General features: G+C 37.1%; 1 protein-coding gene across 1 annotated transcript; it reads left to right on the top strand.

The window, feature by feature from the left end:
- Positions 1-10,696: 10,696 nt before the first annotated feature.
- Positions 10,697-12,576, top strand: LOC121055184 (protein SHI RELATED SEQUENCE 1-like). Its single transcript, XM_040527077.1, has 2 exons — positions 10,697-11,597; positions 11,731-12,576. Exons 1-2 carry the CDS (start codon positions 11,069-11,071, stop codon positions 12,099-12,101), a joined length of 900 nt encoding a protein of 299 aa, XP_040383011.1. The 5' UTR covers positions 10,697-11,068; the 3' UTR covers positions 12,102-12,576.
- Positions 12,577-21,711: the final 9,135 nt, after the last annotated feature.

Here is a 21,711-nt window from a genome sequence, read left to right as displayed (position 1 = left end):
TAAACTTAAATAAATAAGTGCTTAGTCAATTTTACGTTAATAAATCAATCTATTTAATGTGCATGCTTCTAACCCCTACATTTGAACCTCACCTAAATCATTCCTTCTTATAGATAACTTAGAAAGATTGTGAGTATCTATATGGAAATAATGTAATATTGCATAAGTTATTGGCATGACATTTGCTTTTTTACACTTAAACAAAGTAAGAAAAATCCTAAGCCATTTAATATTGTTATTGTCTCCAAAATATATATGAAGTACTCCAAACTTTTACCATCTTTTAGGCTTTGTTCATCAAATAGCAATTGACAGGTTAAAAAAAATATGTACAATTACAAGTTGTTACTATTTTTACTTGAATTCAGACAAAATATATTATTAAACCCTACCGACGGTTACCGCGGTAGTACGAACCTGCCTCTACTCAGCAGTGTAAATTCGATCGTTTCATCACATCCCTTGCAACTTACTCCTTGTTTGTTTTATACACACGATCGAGTACTGTATATATCCCCACGTTTGTCAAATTTAACGACCAAATTAAATTAATACTCCGGTGTGCATACTTTGGCGTTTTGTCAATGCCTGTGTTGATCATGCATTCATGAAGCCATGTAGGACTTGCACTATGCTGCTACAGTGGAGGCGTGCTGCCATCATATATATATATATATATATATATATCTCTTGCAATGCTACAGTGTCATGCATGTAAACAGTGTCTACTGCAGTAGTAAATTTTGTGTATGTGTGTTGCTGGATCGGTTTTGTTTGTTGCCCTCCTCCTATAGTACGTGCAAAACCGCATGTTGTTGTTTTTAGTGTTACTGAGTACTTATTTATTACCGACGATATATATGTTAACTTCACTGGAGTTAACATTGTTCCAACTTTATTGTTGTATAGTACATGCATGCATGCTCCAAATTTTTGTTTTTAGTCACTTGCCAATGATGTGTTAACTTCACTGGAGTTTAGCATTATTCTGGCTTGATTGTTGTACATTCTAGATCTACCTCCATTAACTTTAGACATATTTTGATTTCACAAAGTTAAACATAAAATAATTTGACTAATTAATTAATACAGTTAACATACAAATACATTTACAGTAAATAAAATATTTTTTCGACAGGTGAGAGTATAAATTTTAGTATACCATTAGATTCATAACTTCTCAGTACTTTCACACAACAATGCTTTTGTAAGGTCAATCTCAATAGAAGTTTTATGGGCAATAAATATAGTGTCATGTAAATATTTTTTATGATATGGCAAAGTATTAATGAAGAGAGAGATGAAATGAGTTTTATGAAGACGAAACCTTCTATGCACCATTACCTAGACAATTTGTGTCTTCCATGTAACCTAATAAACAACAATAGATAAAACTATGTATTGAGAGATGAATGTTTTATCCTAGTTTTAAAATTTTTAGATGACATGTTAGACTAGATAAACATACATTGAGGATGGCCTAACTTGTTAGACATATTTTTTTTATATGAAATTGAGAAACGAGCATATATGCGCAACGCGCGCCCGCAGATCGATAAACCACGAGAGATCAATAAAAACTGCATTAAACCATGCCACATGCATGCCTCGGCCGGATGCATGTTTTGCGCAAGCAATTAATTATTGCACGCAGCTCTCAAACAAGATTGACAGATCGGAGTCATACGATCGTAGTCCAGGTATCCTCCAGTTGTATAATTATCGTAATTCTAAATAAGATTAAAATCAAGCTTATGAAATTTTGACTAAATTGTTTACTTTAAAGACACCACGACAACATATAATGATAAAGTCTTAAAACTATTTTAATAAAAATAAACATTTTTTTAAATTATTTTATATATTATAATAAAAAATCATAGTCAGTGATATTAGTTTTTGAAGACCGTGGTATTATCAAGATGACATGAATTATTTAAAGTAGATAGGGAGTATCTTATTATTCTATGAGTGGTATATTTTAAAAGTTAATTATGTTCTTTTTTTTTTCGGCGCACGAGAGCAGATCGATTATCGCATCCTTGTACGTACCATGCACGCGGATCCCAGCAGCTATATACGCATGTGTCATTACTGTTTATATATATACGCAGTAAGTGTTCCTATCTCATCTGTTCGTGGTTCTACATACTCCTGTATATATTTACTGCATATATGCTACTACAGCTACTATCTAGTTCAGCATGTGTATTGTCGATATAAACAGAGACCACATCTTCCTTTCAGGGATCTGGAAGTCAGATTTCTTGTCCTGATCGATCGACTCCTCTCGCTGTCCCTGGCTTATATACACATGGCTGCATGTATTGTTAGTTAGTACTAATACTGTATATATATGTGTGCAACTAAAGTCTGAAGAGACTCCTATTCATCGCAGTATTGCTGCCATGCTCTCATCGATCGTTTTGTTTGTCATATATAACTAGTAGTAGTGCGTTAATTATTTCAACCCGTACATCTCGTGTCAGATAGTAGAATGAATAGGAGGTCATGCATATGCAATATAGTGCTACATTCGTTCCATATTAAGTTTATTTGTCAGTTTTTACCTATAATATTTTGACTCTTCGTCTTATTTCATTCTTTTTTGATTAATATTTTTATTGTTACTAGATGTTAAAACATAAATAATACTTTATGCGTAACTATATTTTAATTTTTTATATAAATTTTTTAAATAAAACGAATGGTCAAACGTTAAAGCATGTAAATTAAAAAATAAAGTTATTACGTGAGTTTACCAGGCAAATGTACTGCCGAGTACTATGCAACTGCGTTTCGATGTGTTTGGCTTGTGTTTTACTGTGCTCCTGGCCATCGATCCCGCAGTTAATTAATTTATTAATTATAAATGCATAAATGTATCCACGATGAACGTAACTGTGTCCACGACAACGTACGCTAGCTTTGTCATTTTCACCTAATGGGAATGGGCCATATCCTACTGAATGATTGCAGATTTCCATCGATCAGCATCAGCTATAGCTCTCACTGATTAATTCAGAACAGTGGCCAGCCACCACCAGCAGCAGCAGCAGCGGAGCTGGGACCATGCAGATTTCTGACCGTCTAGGCAAGCGGTCGCAGGCACGTAGGTTTCCGCATGTTTGGACAGATTTTTCTGGCCGCAGCTTTTTTCAAAAGCCCCTTCTGTTAGAAACTGCCTCAAACGGTTCATAGCTTCTGAGAATCTGTAGATACAAATTCTAAAAAATGACTAAAAATACAGAAGCTGGAGAAGCTGAGTTTAGGAGCTTTTCTAGAAGAATCTAAAGCTCCCCAAACAGGCTATTTGTTTAGTTCGAAAATTTTTTAGGTTAGGTATCATATCGGATGTTTGATTGGACGTCATAAAATTATCTTGGTGACTAATTAAAAAACTAATTATATAAGGTGTCCGGAAACAGCGAGATGAATTTTTGATGCCTAATTAACCTATCATTAGCACTGTAGCAGTCATGATGTCTAATCATAGACTCAAAATGTTATCTCTCAAATTTCTTTCAAACCGTACCACTAGTTTTTTAACTATATTTAATACTCTATACATATATGAAAAATTCATTGTGACGGATGAACGCAAATTATTTTGGGAAATAAACAGTGCCGTAGTACTTGACATAAAATAAATTGCATGGATGGGAATAATGTGTGTAGGGATAGCCAATAATAAACGTTCTGTCTGGCCACAGCATAAGGCCTTGTTTACTTCTCAAATTTTTTTCTAAAAACATCACATCGAATTTTTGAACACCTAAATAAAACATTAAATATAGATGAACTAAAAAAACTAATTGCACAGTTACGGAAAAAATTTTGAGACAAATCTTTTGAGCCAAATTAGTTCATAATTAGCCATAAGTGTTACGGTAACCAACATATGCTAATGACGAATTAATTAGGCTCAAAAGATTCGTCTCGTGACACTTCTCCCAAAAATTTGACGTAACCGATATCCGATCAAATATTTGACGTGACACTTCTCCTAAAATATTTTTCAATCTAAACACCACCTAAAAATCACCCACTTACTGTTTTACTCCAGACATGGAACAGCTCCCCGATATCTAGCTTGCTAGTCTGCGCAGTAAAGATCAAAAGCTTGATCACTTAATTGATTACTTCAATTCTTATTCCCACCGTCCGAAAATATTACTACTGAAATTTTAGGATTCAAAGGAGGAGTTGAGAGGGAAGGGAAATGACCTAGATGTTCCTTGGTTAATTAACGAGGGGGTGTCGCAGTTAAGACGGTAGAGGTGAAATTCGAATGGGTGGTGGGTTAGAGCAAACGGTAGTATTACTCTCTCCATGTCAAAATGTATGACGTATTTTGTTTTATTTGGACAAAGATTTAATAAAATATTACTCTATTAATATCATTTATATACACAAAAGTATAATTATAAGAAAGTATTTTTGAGTAAAATATAATATATCTATTTTATATCATAAAAATTATATTCTATTAGAGTAATATTTGATCAAACTATTTTCCTTTACGATAATCGATCTTTAGTCAAGCTCTTACACTAGCGAGACAAAATGCGTTCTCTATTTTAAAATAAGTGAGTACTATAGAAGCACATTTGTTTTGGGGACAAACTTTAAATATTAGAATTGAACGGAGGGAGTAAAAAAATTACCATGAGGTTTCCTCGCCAATGAGGGCTCGACTAAGCATATTATATATATATATATATATATATATATATATATATATATATATATATATATATATATATATATATATATATATATATCAATGTTTCTATATGTAGGCCAAGAGTCCTCCACGCCGTTGTTCTCGTTGTAACACCCCCCTTCTTCGCTGACTCTTGTAATTAAATTTCTACCCCTTTTTATAATATACACCCTACAAGGGGCTTAAAAATGTTTCTATATGGTACTAAACGGAACAAGGGAACCAACAACAAAGAATGATTTGAATTACATGAACTATTCTCTATCCCATGCATTGCAGGACAAATGTTATTCATATTTACAAATATTATAAGTATTTTGATGGTTTAACAATTTTAAGACTCTTAATTAATAAATGTGAAATCATAACCAATCAAGAATTAGTCGTGCCTTTTCCACGTCTTTATGTTTGAAATTTGGAATTAATTAAAAACAAGTTTTACTTTGGACTTTCAATCCCCGAGACGTGCATAATAGATAGCTGTTAACATGTCCCACAATGTTAAGCGCAAATCTACGCTCAAAACAATACAATTATCTAATCAAACGTCCACATCATTTTTAATCAACGTGTTTCTAATATGCGAAATATTGAATTAATATAGGTATAAATAGAGTCTCTCGAAAAGCTAGCTACTAATGCAACCATCAGAAATAAGCCAAACATCATATTTGTAAACAAAAAATAACTTTTAAATAAAACTTTTAAATACATATTCTTAACGAACGCAGAGACTAAAGAATAAACTATAGTGAAAAACTACAAAATCAACTCTAAATTTAAGGTTGAAAATTAAAACTCTGGCTTTAAACATCAGCGAGAAGATGGGGTACTAAGGCTGCGTTCGGCATGGTGGAAGGGGGTTATGATTAATTAATTATTAATTATTAAAAAATATAAAAATAGATTAATATGATTTTTAAGCAACTTGTCTATAGATTTTTTTAAAAAAACAAACCGTTTAGCAATTTAAAAATATGTGCGTGAAAAACGAGAGAATCTAATATCAGGAAGAGTGACGAACGCGGCCTAAATCCATTGCATGTCCACACCAAATGAAATGATGCACATGTGAAACATGTGCCAATTTGTGCACGACATTCGAGGAAGTCCTTTGTTCAGGGAGAGGCCTAGCCATGCATAGCTAGCACGTACTCCACTACGTATGTACAATATATATACTCCGATCCATGTATACATACTCCTAGTGGAATTAACATTACACGACGTGTAAGCCCAGACACGGAGGATGGCACTGTTCACTGCCCTCATCTTTAGTTTTCATGGTGAAAAAAGCTAGCTAGGAGCTAGCTAGCTAGCCAGGTAGCACCGATGGAGTGGTCGTCGTCGTCGTCCCAAACATGCATTTGGTGGGACGCATATGCATGCTCCACACCGTTTTGTCACCATACTTAATTGGGTGATCAAGGTAAACCAACCGGGTGGATAAGCACCAAATTAAAGACTACACATGAATTTATGACTAAAGGTTTATTGTAAATTCTTTTCCCTTTTTTGCATTAAAGATATGTCCGTTAAAAAGTGAAAAATCAGGTCGGTCGTTAGGTTCACCCTATATAAACTCAATGATTTTGCACATACTAAGACCTTGTTTGTGGAGTCTCTCGCATTCGTAGTAACGAGAGCTATAATAGTTTATCTCTACTTAATTTAAAAGCACAATCGTGCGTTCTCCTCCTCCTCATCTCTCATGTAACCACCGATTCCTAACAAAATTAAAAAAAAAAGTGGCGGGTTAAAATTCTTCTATAGCCCTAAATTCGTTGTAATGTACTCCCTCTATATTTTTTTATATGACGTCATTGACTTTTAGATCCACGTTTGACCATTCATTTTATTAAAAAAATTATATAATTATTAATTATTTTGTTATAATATAATTTATTATTATAAAAATTTTAAGTGTGCATTATAATTTTGCATATTTAGATATAAATTTTGAATAAGACAAATGGTCAAACATAATCCTAAAAGTCAACGGTGTCGTACATAAAAATATGGAGGGAGTATGTGTATATTAATAGTAGAACTTATAAGAAATCTACTGCTCACTACTTTCTAAAGTAAAGAAAAACACTAGAAAGTTATTTTGTTATATGAAGTATAAGCTAAGCCCAATCTATTTATATTCTTGGCAGAAAGTCGTTTATTACTCGTCTCTCTTTATCACCACTGAAACCAATATCATGACATAGAGCAGAGAAGACGAAGGAAAGAGAGATAGTATGTGTTCCTACGTATTCCAATGAATTAGAGTCAGCTATCTCTATTTCCTGGAACAAATTTTATTGCACGGGGTGAATAAAAATGTAATAGATGATAATTTTTTTGAATTAATTAAGAGATCAATCTAACTTTATATTTTTTATATGTCCTTATTTTTAAATAATATATATTAATTAAGTACTCGGACTACACGTCGCCTGCTTAGCTCGCTGTACGTACATATATATATGTGTACGTGGCGCTAGCTGAGTTGACACATGATTGGTCCGTTAATTGGTTGGCAGCATCATCTACAACTCGATCGACTGAACCATCATCCACGGATCTATCGATCAGGCATGTACTCCACCGATCATCAGTCTCTGATCGAGACGTGCTTAATTAATTAATTAACTGAAGTTTCTGTTTCTTGCAAGATTTAATTAAGCCGGTTGGAACTTTGGAGGACATGCTGCCTCCTTAATTCAGCTGAGATCGAGCAAATTACGAGTCGGCCGGCCCCATGGATCTATCTATATTTGTACGACATGGATCATGCAGCTGGTCTCCACCAGCCATGTCGATCGCCTCTACTCATCATGTCGCCACCATCCATCCAATCGTAACTATCTATCAAAAAGTATAATTATTTCTAATACTCACGTCATATTTTCTTATAGGAATCCACTGACTTCCATTCGTCTTATTAAAAATAATATAATTACTAGTTATTTTATTATAATATGATTTATTATTATAGGAACTTAATTTAAGTATACCTTATAATTTTGTATATTTGGATATAAATTTTAAATAAGACAAACGGTTAAACGTAGATTCAAAAGTCAACGATATCATATGAAAATATTGAGGGAATATTATTTAATAGGGATTAAAGCTGAGAAAAAACACTATGTTTCCTTCTAATAAATGAGAAATTGATATGGGTGAAAGGGTTGGTGTGTACAAAATAAGAAGAATTTCAAATCAAAAAAGGATTGATGGAATTACAAATAATGTTAAAATTATTTATATTTTGAGATAAGATTCAAATGCTATAAATATTTATATTTTGGGATGTAGAGAAAGTAAAGGTCGAAGAAACCAATAAAACAGAGCATGAGTAGTACTCCATGGATCCAAGGAGAGAGATACTACCCCAACTTTTCATGGTTGAATCAGATAATAAGCTAACATTTAAATTTACAAACATATTTTTAGAGTGAATTCTATCCTATTAGCATTTAAATCATTATAAATACGTTTGTAAAAGTTTTATTCTAATTGCAGATAATCCGTTTCGTTTTTTCAAAAAAGGAAACGATGGAAGCCGAAGAAACCGGCTGGCTTTGCAGAATACACGGGATTTATTCGAGGTGAGTGCAGCTGAATTAGGCGTACGTGACGACGCGAGACGCTAGCTGATGTTGTCCCTCTCGGCTATCTTCTTGGCGTACTTTGAGTCCGGGTATGTCCTACTCCCTCGTCTATTCCCTCGTCTGTGTACTACACCGTTGATTTTTTTTATACACGTTTAGCTATTTATTTTATTTATTTTTTTAAAATATGTAAAGCTATATATATATAAACACATCAAAGTATATTTAACAATAAACAAAATAATATAAAAATAATTAATAATTATGTAAATTTTTTGAATAAGACAAATAGTCAAATATGTATAAAAAAGATAACGGCATCGAACATTTAGGGAGAGAAGTAGTAGTACGTTAACATTAATACATATGCAAATATGTTGCATGCATGTCCGTACGTACGTATACGTGGTGGTTCAGTTGTTGTTAACTCTGAAAAGGCTTGCAGCTCTCGAGAAAAAGAAAAAGGAGAAATACCTGATGGAGATAGTTCGTTAAGCACGCATCGGAAAGCCTCCATGTGGCCAGACGTATATAAACACAACCAAGCATGAGTATGATAGGATGGTGTGGACGGTCTATAGAAATTGACACATTATATTTGTATTTATGTGATGGTTATAAGAATTGACATTTCAGATTTTGGTCTATGTGAAGCAGATAGGGAACGAGGAAGGGAGAGAAGAAGTAGACTATAGACCATACGTTCTTCTTAAAAAGAACGTAATATAAGAGATACGTGAACCATGTATTCCACTTAATATTGTATTCTGAATATATACCGAACAATTAAGATGATTATATTATTTCTTATAACTAGTTTTTGGCTATAGTATTTTGACCGTCCTTGTTGTGATACGGCGAAAGCTGCACACGTTTTGTGGAGAAAAATACCTGATCGATTCCAGGGCGCGTTTACGAGGCGGAGAAGCAGTACGTACGTACGGACCGAACATCGTGGCGCGCCGGCCGGATAGACGCTCAAATTAACCGCATCTAGGTGTGCTCACTGCTCGACCAAAATCTGACTACATCGTACTTTTTATACTACCACTACTACTCTACTACGAGTACTGCGTGAGATTTTTAAAAAGTTCATGGGACTGATAGGGGGTCGTTGTTGTTTTTTTTTTTGCGTGAAAAAAATAAAACAACATATTAAAATAAATAATAAGTCATGAATATAACTTTTATATACATATTCTTAGTGATATAGAAGCGAATGCTGTAAAAATGAACATGTATAAAAACCATAAAAATAAGTATAAATTTACGGTTAAAAATTTAAATTTTATGTTATAAGTATGAGTAAAAAACGAAAAGATTGGATGGTATACTCTTATAAAGCATTTAGGTTGACTTCCATGCCAAAATTCGATGATCGTGGGAGCAAGAACTCTAGGTACGTGCTACTGTTTGGATCATGCCAAAGCCAAAAAAATATTTGCTGGTCAGCCCAAATGTGGTGTGCAAAAATCGACGGAACAATTAAAACACGATTAGGATATAGGAATCGGAGCATTACTACTTCTATTTGGTTCGCGTAGCGAAGCAAGCAAACAAACACACAAACGTAGAGAGAGAGAGAGAGGGGTAGCTCAGCTCCTGCGTCAGCTGCATATATTCAGCACCCGTGGAGCAGTTGTTTTTATTTAGGCCTTGGTTTTTAAAAACTTTTTTCAAAAACATCGTATCGAATTTTTGGATACCTAAATAAAGCATTCAATATATATAAACGTTAAAACTAATTACATAGTTATGTAGAAAATCGTAAGACGAATCTTTTGAGTCTAATTAGGACATGATTAGGCATAAGTGTTACAGTAACCAACATGTACTGATGACGGATTAATTAGACTCAAAAGATTCTTCTCACGGTTTCCTAGCGGAATCTAAAATTTATTTTGTAATTAAACTGATATATGTTTAAAAACTTCACGTGAGGTTTTTGCAAAAACATTTTACGAACTAAGCAAGGCCCAGTTGGCGTTGCAGCGGGACAGGATGCAGCGCGCCGTATGCGCGTGTGCTTTTGCGTGCAAACAAAGATCCCAACACGCACACCGCAATTTAGTTATACCACTCCCTTGACATTTAAATCTCGTACATAAAAATATATAAGTATATATTTCTTATACTATTTATCAGCTATTTATTATACCAATCATTATGTATTTTTTATTTTATCTTCAACCACCTTCTCACCCTCGTCTATTTTAATTTTTTTTCAATATGTATATAGTCTTTTTTTTCTTAAATTTAAATTCTACTCACTAAGTAAATTTAGAAATAATTATGTTTCGAGACGAAATTATTAGTACTTATTAGTCCTAGCAGCAGCAGCAGCAGGCTCGTTGGCGGCGTGGCAGTGTGCAGCAGCAGCAGCTCTTCCTATGTGTCTCCTTCTCCCTTTCTAATTAACTCCTCCCCTCCCCTCACCTCACCTCATCATCCCATCTCATCACTCGCCGCCCAAAAAGCTGCCTCCGCCGCGTCCTCTCCTCCCCCTCGCCGCGCACCACCACCACACAAGCCAAAATTTCCCACCAAGCAGCTTTTTTGTCCTCCCTTTTTTTTTTCGTTTTTGGGAGGGCGAGGGGGCTCGGAGTTCGATCGATCAGCACTGCACGCGGCGGCTGGCGGCATGCTGCTGCTGCGGCTGCGGAGGAGGAGGAGGGAGAGATCGGGAGTGGAGCCGTCGCTTTCCGACGACTGACCGACCGCCTATGGATCTGGGCGCATGGCGGGTTTCCCGTTAGGAGGAGGAGGCGGAGGAAGGCACGGCCGCGACGACCACCACCGTCCTCCTGCCGTTAATCCCACCACCTCCGACGCCGCCGCGTTTCTCTATCCGGCCGCCGCCTCCCGTGGCGGCTTCCAGCTATGGCAGCAGCAGCCGCCGCCGCACCCCTTCTACGCCCCCGCCAACATCATCCGCTTCGCCGATGACCCCGCCGCGGGGCCCGGCGGCTCCTCCTCGCGAGGAGGGAGGGGCCCCGGGGCCGGCCCCGGCGTCGGCACCATCAACTGCCAGGACTGCGGCAACCAGGCCAAGAAGGACTGCACCCACCTCCGCTGCCGCACCTGCTGCAAGAGCCGCGGCTTCGATTGCCCCACCCACGTCAAGTCCACCTGGGTCCCCGCCGCCAAGCGCCGCGAGCGCCACAGCCTGCTCGCCGCCGCCGCCGCCGCCGAGTCATCCAAGCGCCCCCGCGACTCCGCCGCCGCGGCGTCCCACCCGACCTCCACAACGCCCACCACCTCCTCAGGTACCCTACACACATGTGCAATTCTGCAGTGTCGTCCTTGCTGCTGCTCGGCGCCTTCTAGCTCGCCATGGCGGATGGCGCTCGCGGTTGGCGATTGTTCTTACGATGACCTTGCGGGTGTTGGATCGAGTAGGGGAGCAGCAGATGATGGTGGGAGAGAGGTTCCCGCGCGAGGTGAGCTCGGAGGCGGTGTTCCGCTGCGTGCGGCTGGGCCCCGTCGACGAGGCCGAAGCCGAGGTGGCGTACCAGACCACCGTCAGCATCGGCGGCCACGTCTTCAAGGGCATCCTCCACGACGTCGGCCCGGAACCCTCGTCCGGCGGCGGCCTCGGCCGCCACGCCGCGGAGGGATCCTCCCCGAGCACGGCCGCGGCGCCGGGCGGCGGCGAAGGCAGCAGCAGCGTCGCCGCGGCCGTGTCGTCATCGGCTGTGGTAATGGACCCGTACCCGACGCCCGGCCCGTTCGGCGGCGGCGCACCCTTCTTCCACGGCCACCCGAGGTGATCAAACGGCCAGCTCGCTCGCCTTGACGGCCGCTCGCTCGCTCGCTTGCTTGCTTTAGGCATCCATGGCCGCCTTGCTCCGCTTCATCATTCAGCTTAGCTAGCTCTAATTATTATTCAATCAATTGCTTCTCCTTGTTCATCTCATCAGTGATGCATAAATTGATGTGCTGCATCTCACTGTTTCTTTAGACAAATTAGCTAGGCATCCATGAAGTTCATTAGTACTCCATAAAGTTGGAACTGAGCTACTTAGGGAGCAATGATTAAAAATGAAAATCTCTGACAGTTAGTAAGTTTGGTGCCTTGGGGGAGTGGCTTGATTGACACTCACCTTATATTCTCTCTTCTCTTGCATGCCTTCTTCTTTTCTTTTCTTTCATGTTTTTCATTTCTATGATGGTGATGATGCTGTTCCCCTTGGCCTTGGGGTCTTTTCTCTGGCACTGCAAGTAGTTAAGGTTTCTTTGCCTTTGCTCAATACTCCTAGCTTCTAGTCCTATCTATATGTCTCTTCCATAAGGTGTCACAACTTTGGTGCTTTACCTTTAATTTGCTCTTCAAAAGCTGAGCCCTAGCTACCTATAGCTATAGCTCTACTTAGATGGGAATTTTGTTTGAATAATTGCTGTGCTCAACAGTACCACTTGTATTCAGCGAGATTTCCTCTAGTCATCATATGCTCATAGAAAATTTGGAGAGAAATCTACCAAGCTACAGTGATCAAATGATGAGATAACTGTTGCAGTAGTTAGAATTACCAACATATCAAGTTTAATCACCTCTTAAATATAGTTACTCTAACTAACATTTCATCTGGGTACGGTAGCAATGCAGAAATGAATGATCCTTTTCAAATTCAATTTACATTTCAATAAATAAAAGATAGATATAAGCTTATTATCTGTATAACATCTTAACTCATTTTAAGTTCCCCATGCATGTCCTTAATTCATCATTTATGTAATGGTTATATTCTTGTGTTATTATTAAATTAGATTGAATGTGGCCATGAAATTTAATTTAAGATAGGTTTACTAATTCGCTGCAATTTTCTGTGGTACTGTTATATATGGTACTTGATCGAACTGAGAGTGGTTGTATACAAGATCTGGTTTCTCTCCCTCCTTATTAAGTGATCAAGTCCATGTACATGCAGTTTTTCTAGAGCGCAATTTTACCATGTTAGATATATAATTACTCCTATATGACAGGGTCAGAAATACATGCCATGCATTTCAATCAAACTATATATGATGTCTATTGATCCACTTTTACAGAGAAAATGTTTGTTGTTCTCTTGTGGGAACCTAATTTGTTTTGTGCAATTGAACGTTCTCCTGGATATAAGGCTTGCGAGATAGAAGTGTTCTCTACCTCTAGCTTAAACGACACGTACTGTTTCTCAAATTTTACTTCATTGAAGTTGCGTACGTGGCATTCATTTCACCTCTTGAATTATCAGTAGTACGTAGTAGCAGACTAGCTGTACGTGCACATTATCTTTGCTTCCTGGATTCTGGCTGGAGACATCAAAGAGATGGAGTCTGGTTGTCTAAATCTTAATCTTGAACAAAAAGTTCTACGACTTGTTCTTCAATTTCTTCTTTGTTTAATTTAATATTTGAAAGTTTATTCTAGTTTATTCCAAAACATTTTCTCTTTTGAACATCAGCACAGTGTATATTGTGCATTGCCTTCTATAATGGATATTTTTTTCTATAGTAAAGGCTCTGTTTTTCTCACAAAAGAAACGATCAGGAGGGTATGGAAAATTTTCCTTTAAATTTTGTATCCTTAAACAGGGTACCACAACTGAACCACCATGCTGTAGAGTACCTTGCATCTTGTTAGTGTTATTGTGCATTACAAAACCATTAGGGAGATTAGTGGCTACCATGCATTATATATATTTGAGTGTGTGTAGTCAGTACGTATAACCAGCATAGTAATTTTTTGATGCATGGATAGCTTTTTTTTTCATTTCTAGAGGTTGAGAGAGAGAGAGAGACACACACACACAAGGTTTTGGATTATAATTTTTAGAGTTTTAGCAGGGAGATTTTATTTCTGCATACAATATTATCAATGTTTTAATTTGATTTTTGGAGAATTTTTTGTTGTATTGGAGTAAGGTCCTGTTGGTTGAACCTTTAAGTCATGTATACCTGCACAGTTTAGTTCCTGTACTATATTAATTTTCTTCTTTTCTGTTCAGATATTTAAACCTGGGAATGAGTTTAATGTTTTGGTGATCTTTCTATGCTGCACACATTACTTTGTGTACTGCCTGATCTCCATGCATCTATGGACTTTCTTTGTGATGGATCAGCTGGGTTTCCAAAGTTCTAGTGCTAGTGTTTGTACAATTTCTTCTATTTTTGTAGTAGGCGCAGAGCTTTATTTGGTATGCTAATTGATGCATGTACTGCAATTTGGAAGCTGGCATTTGTGTTTTATCAATTGTCTTATCCGCCGTTAGTATTTTTTATTTAGTCTTTCTGGAATTTACAGACTCACGAAGATCCCTGCGGGTATTAATTTCATATTAATACTGCTAATTGGTACATATTTGGTGATGATACTTCCCTTCTCCACGGGGGCCATTAATAATTCTAACTTAAACTCTTTTGAAATTTGAACTTGCATTTTGATGAGCTTTTAGTTCAATTTTATTTTTATATTCCAAAATACTTGACCGATACAGTTAATTTTTCCACTATAGTTTGGTGCTCATTGCTTCTCTTTCGAAACCATGCTATAGTGTTTAATTATTACGTATTTACAACATTAAGTTCAGGGGAATGCTGTAGTAAATCCCAGCATAAATTGATTGCACCATTAAGTTTCAAGTCAAATTATTGCCAATCATACAAATTACAGGCCATCAAGTTTTGAGAATTAATTATATGTGGTATGGACTATCAACTCAAATGATATATAGTTCTAGATGGTGCAGTAATGCTGTGCTTTGTCGATTGTCCTCACGGCTCCTACACTTTAAATATTGGGATAATCCCTGTATGAATGGCAGCAAGATTTCCAGGACAAGACACATGACCTAAGGAAGATCTAGCATATCATGGGGTACAGTACTATAAGACCTTTGGCTACAGTTGTGTCGACAACTTTAAAACAAACATGGAAAGTAACCAAGTGACATCTGAAATATCTCTTAAAATACCTTATCAGAATAAACCCAGGATCGATGCATGCCAATCTATATATCAATCAGTAACTTCTAGTAGGATTAACTGTTAAAACTCCATGGACGCATGCATGTTTATGTGTTTAATTATCACGCAACTGCAAGAGGGGATAGACATGGATGGCTTCAGGCTCATCTCTTTGGCATGTGTTCCTTTCAATGAAAAGGCATGGGAGAAGGAATAATTTGTACCTGACTTTCTTTGGACCTTTCTGAGTGAGGTGCGATGCGTACGCTTCCTATTCGGTGCATGCGCATACACAAGTCAATGCTACTATTGCATTTTATATCATATCTGCAATTTTTTTAAAGATGATATCTCTTGTGTTCTAGTTTATCAAACCTTGGACGGTGACAGATTTATTGATTAATGAGTGTGCCTATCCTATATATAATATCACCATCATCTTCCTGCTAAACCGGTCGGTGACACATTCTGCATGCTTGTACAGAGAGCATCTCCTTCAATCTTTTTTTGGGCAACACGGTCAGTTGATGTTGTCAATTACTGCAGTACACAATGTGAAAGAAATACATTTGCAAGGAGAGAAACCATAAATACTAAAATTGGGCTGGAAAAGAACCTGAAAATGAACAAAGAATTTCATCATTCACAATTAATTGTTCCTTTTCCCCTTACCCAGCGAGGTCATTTGTTTCTATGAATTTTTGTGGAATATGGTTGACACCGTTATCAAATGTATAGGTAAACTCCTCTCCAATATGGGTTTTTCTCCAATCATCATAAATATACTTCCACGTTTAAATTAGTTTGTTTGGTTTCAGCGGTCACTAATTACATTTGCTGCTCCCCTAGCTCGTTAGCTTAACAACTGTAGCCCAAAATTGAAATTTTCATTTAATCTATATGTTCGCCTGTTGTTTTCTTCATCTGGTTGTTGCTTTAAACCGTCAATTACATACCCTAAACTATTTTCTAGTTGTGTCGTTTATTTTAGCATCCTCTTTTCACTTCTACTTCAAAATCTAAATTTTTAATCTTAAATTTGGTGTTTCATCGTAGTTTATTTTCTAGCATTTATTTTTTTTCACCATGAACACATATATAAAATTTTTATTCACATGTTATTTTTCGTTTATAAATATATCATTTGGCCTTTTTGCTGGAAAAATCAAACAATTACCCCTTTTCTATGGCTTATCTGTCACGACTTAAGCAATCATGTAAATTCTCATGAGATGTGCAACTCACTCGTGAACTTTTACACCCTTATCTTTTCGCTTATACTTATAGTTTTTTCTTAAAGTTAATTTTGGAGTTTTTTTATCGTGGTTTATTTATCAACATTTGCTTTTACATTGCTAGATAGGAACACATTTATTTTTTATTCACAAATATGTTATTTTACTTTTTTTTCTCAAAAAAGGCCAAAAGATGGCCTCTTATTTACGTGGCACCCATGATCTATTCCCCCTTAACCACTATGAATAAAGTACCCAGAAAATATTCAAAAGTTTAAGGTGTGGGGACAGGGGAGGCCCATAGGAGCAAGCCAAGCTAGTAGGGTGCAAAGAGCTGCATAATGGCAAATCTGGAAATGACAATTAATTGGCAAGGGAGCAGTAGCAGTATATATGCAAAGTAAAGGGTGTGTCGTGGAATATACTTTTTCCATTGCAAAGAAAAAAAAGAACTGAAAGTGAGAACACACATTCCCTTTCCCCTTGAGTTTTTTTTGCAGCCCTTTGTAAAGGGTGGAAGTAAGGAAGCATGGATGTGACGGGTGCAGTGGTACTGCTGTCGATCTTCTTTACTCCTGTCTCTATCTACTTGTACTGGCCATACACTACAGTAGTAAAGGGACATAACTTGGTAAAAACAAATTATACATGACGTAAATACTACATACGATATAGTGTGTATATATATATATATATATAGTATAAATGAAGATTGCAAAAATCTGTAGTAATTAATTTATGGATCGATCGACTGTTCACTCGTTTAGGACCGGTCTATCTGTGCAGTAGACATGCATGTGCATGGGGCATTGGGGCCGGACGATAGGCTAGATAGATAGATGATACATAGCGTGCAGAAGAGCAGAAGGAAGGAAAGAAAGAGAGCTTTTTGCAGTAGTGCAGCGAAGCATCGAGCAATACTAGTGGCCTGTTTAGGAAGATTTAGATTCTGAGAAGCAGCTGCTTGGTAGCTAGCTTCTGAGAATCTGGAAAAGCTCATAAATTCAGCTTCTCCAAACTTCTGAATTCTTAGTTTATTTTTTAAATTCTCAGAAGCTGTGGATTATTTGAAGCAGCTTCTGGCAGAAGCAGCTTTTAAAAAAAGCTATAGCTAGGAAAAATTTCCCCAAATAGACCCTATATTTCTTACTACCGCCGCCGCTACAGTGCATATGCATCTTGCATTGCTTGGTTCTTGGCTAACTGTAGTAGCTCCTTTGCCTCTGCCGCGCCGTTGTTCTTCTGAATCGATCCCTGATGCATGCATGAGTAGCTCTTGGCTGCAGCTTTGGTTAGATAAGGTGGTGTTTAGATTGAGAAAATTTTTAGGAGAAGTGTCACGTTAAATGTTTGACCGAATGTCGAAACGGATTTTCGGACACGAATGGAAAAACAAATTTCAGGGCTAGCCTGGCTATGCTGGAAACCGCGAGACGAATCTTTTAAGCCTAATTAATCCATCATTAGCACAAGTTGGTTACTGTAGCACTTATGGCTAATTATGGGCTAATTAGGTTCAAAAGATTCGTCTGAATATTCCTTTCATAATTGTACAATTAATTTTTTAGTTCATCTATGGTTAATGCTTTATTTAGGTGTCTAAAAATTCGATGTGATGTTTTTGGAAAAAAATTTTAGAACTAAACAAGGCCTAATATTGGGGGGCAATACAATGCATAGTACTAGGTGGACACAACTACGTACAGTATATATAATCGATGCAGGTAGCAGCTGCAATGCAACATGCAATTTGCAGATTGGAGAGATGCATGGTCAGACATAGCTGTAGCAGTAGCTAGCTTGTTTGCAGACAACGTACGTACAGTAGGGTTCTTCCATAGCTAGCGGCCGGCCATATATAGGGTGGGGAGAGAGCAAGCATGCTGCGAAACTGGTCCCAATCGTAACGTACGTCGTCTATTGGTTTTGCAATGTTATTGTTTGCATCAATACTTGCGTCCGTCCAGATTTCAGAGAGCTGCCCATCGATCCGGAACTCACATGTGCCACCCGGCCGGATAGTACATGCATCCCTAGCAACATTTCAGAATTTGCATTTGCATTCAGTTAATCAGACAGAGCCACTGCATCGTGTTCTACTGGCCGGCTTTCATCTCGCTCGCTCATCACTCTCCTGCACGATGCTGGACCCAATTGCAATTGCTGCAGTATATATATGCCATCCATGATCCATAGATCCAGATCGATTCAGTTTTTCATGCATATATACTAGCTACTTATTACTGAGTACATCTCTGATCTGCTCAGCTGCATATGCATCTCAGCTAGCATCTGCATCTCTGGTTGCTCAAAGGAGAGGGCTTATAGCAGCTACCAGCTGGAGCAGCTGTGTCCACAGAATTCAGTAATAATAACACACTCCACATGGCTACTTAAACATCAAATAAATATGCAACGTCCGTTCACTTCACTTCAATTACATTTCTAAGCTTTTCTTACTTAATGTACACCGCATTAGCTAGTACTTCAGAGTTTATTTAATTACTCCCCTGTTGATAGTTTTAATTGTATTTTACAACGATACGGCCTTCTAAATCTATCTTTGACTTTTATTAAAATTTATAAAAAGCAAAAGAACTTTTTATGACTCATCTCTGTCCTAGTATTTTTAAAATAAACATTTTAAAATTATTGAAAACGAATGTTTTAAAAATTTAGGCACACTCTTAGAGCAAGGCTAATAATATAGCCAACAAGCTGGCTATAAGACTTTTTATAGTTTTCTTTTAGCTTACACATATACTAGTTAGCTCTTTATCATTAATACAGGACCCACATGTCACTCTCACAGAGTTTCTTGGTTTCTGTGCCCAAGCTGGCTACAAGCTAACAGTCTGCTTACACTCTCTCTTATCCACTCTCTCCTCCACATAAACATATAAACAGCTTATAGCATGCTATTATACTTGCTCTTATTCGAAATAAGACTAGAGAAAATATCGCATCATTGATTACTCGCAGTACTACTAGTGCATGCTAATCTCGTCTCTGCAGTACTGGCCAGCCGGCCTACGCGAGGGAGTATCAGTACGCTGTGCATGTGCTAAGCCTCCAAGCCAGACTAGGGTTTTTAAAGACAAGGTAGAGCCAGCATCAATTCTCCTTTTGGGCTCTAGCTAATTCTACATTGATTATAATTACTGCTATAGCTCCTTTTAAAGCAAGGTCATTATAAGAGCTAGCTTCTAGCTTCAAAATCTATCCACACCATGTCATCAGAAGATAATATTATAATTCTACATTGATTGATTATAATTAGTAACTTGGAGTTTATTCTATAGTTAGTTACAAATATATATACAATAAGTTTTTCTTATCTCTTCTTCGTATAAATATAAATGCGATGCGTAATTTTATAGAGTCGGCTAGCTTATGTTATTTATTATGCTCGCTCTTATGTCATCAAAAGATAGATGAGTCCTAGCTGGTCTAGATAGGATATGCTATAATTCTCCTGTGCATGCATGGTTTTGGTCGGCGTACATAATTGTGTACTTGTATCTGCTAAATCTCGCAGTACGTACATCATCAGTATCAAGCTGCACTTGAGTGTACATGGCTTGACACTTGAATTCCTGCTCGTACACACCACGTTCTTCTCTGCAATGCACTCTCCCATGCATTAGTTACAATTGTACCGTAGTATTGTACCTACAGTTGCTTTGACCATTTCAACGACGACATTAATTATGTGTATCCCTATGTAATTAAGCTCGCGTTCGCTTATATATATAATTAATTTGCCGGACAACAAATCATATAAGCAAGAACATGATATGTATATATGCAAAAGGCATGGCTATATATATAAGCACATGCCAAAATATATATATCCAGCCAACGGCATGTTTTACCGGTCGATCGATTATCCTGACATCCTGTCTATCATGTATTCACTTTTTTTTTTACCCGTATGCATGAAATATATCTAACCACATGCTTTCCATGCGTGGTTGATCCGATCTATCCTGCATTTCTGTGACCCTTACGGTTTACAAAAACCAATAAAAAAACAACTTAGTTTTCATGGTGCATATATGTTAATGTCTGTTTCATATCATAAGACTTTTAATTTAATTTTGTTTATGTTTATACGTGTGCTAACGAATATGGACACATAAAACATATATATTAATATATGAATGAATCTAAGCAAAACAAAAAATCTATAATATATAACATAGAGAGAGTATATAACAAACCGCTTGATTAATCGGTCAAGTATAAAAATCAAACCGAACTTTTCTATACAATTTAGTCAAAATCTACCGGTAGTACTCAGTACGGTTGATATATATGAAAACGTACCGGATGTGAACAACCAGGATCGGTTTTTGACAGTTGTTCGGTTTTATGAATTAGCAACTCCAATATTAATTTTTTTATAAGAACATAGTACAACGCAGACGTTCATAACGTACGCATACTTCCCTCTAAGAACACATCGCATGTAAACCCCTGCGAGCACTTTGATTATCTTAGGTGGTGTTTAGATTTAGAAAAATTTTAGGAGAAATGTCACGTCATATATTTGACCGAATGTAGGAAGGAGTTTTCGGACACGAATGAAAAAACGAATTTCACGGCTAGCCTGGAAACCGCGAGACAAATCTTTTGAGCTTAATTAATCCGCCATTAGCGCATATTGGTTACTGTCGCACTTATGGCTAATCATTGACTAATTAGGCTCAAAAGATTTGTCTCAACATTTCTTCCGTAACTGTGCAATTAGTTTTTTGGTTCATCTATATTTAATGCTTTATTTAGGTATTAAAAATTTAATGTGATGTTTTTGAAAAATTTATTTGGGAACTAAACGAGGCCTCAGCTTCTTTGCATGCTACTACCAATACTGCAACTACAATCCTCGAGATGTGCAGGTAGTTTTTTTTTTTGTGTGGCTAAACATGTACTACGTAAGAACCATCCCAATGCATGATACTAATCATGATTTTTATATCTTCTATGTCATAAAAAAACTAAACTACATAACTCTTACAATACAAACACGACTAATTCACATATAAATTTAATGGTGCTCATCTCTCATCATGCACTGGGTGTTAGATAGAAAACATGTCTTATGTAAAATATGGTTTTCTTTTTTTTATTAACCCACTTCTCATATCATCTTTTATCCTATGTAACAACTAATTTAATTTTATAGACACCACCCTAA

This window comes from Oryza brachyantha, chromosome 8 (assembly GCF_000231095.2).
Source record: "Oryza brachyantha chromosome 8, ObraRS2, whole genome shotgun sequence".
In the NCBI taxonomy this organism is placed as follows: Eukaryota; Viridiplantae; Streptophyta; class Magnoliopsida; order Poales; family Poaceae; genus Oryza; species Oryza brachyantha.
This window is presented reverse-complemented; position numbering and strand designations above follow the sequence as displayed.

What these genes read in the sequence shown, in the direction of transcription:
- LOC121055184 (XM_040527077.1), top strand. Translation starts at nt 11,069, where the DNA reads ATGGCGGGTTTCCCGTTAGGAGGAGGAGGCGGAGGAAGGCACGGCCGC. An exon ending in AACGCCCACCACCTCCTCAG is followed by an intron (nt 11,598 to 11,730) that starts GTACCCTACACA and finishes TGGATCGAGTAG; the next exon opens with GGGAGCAGCAGATGATGGTG.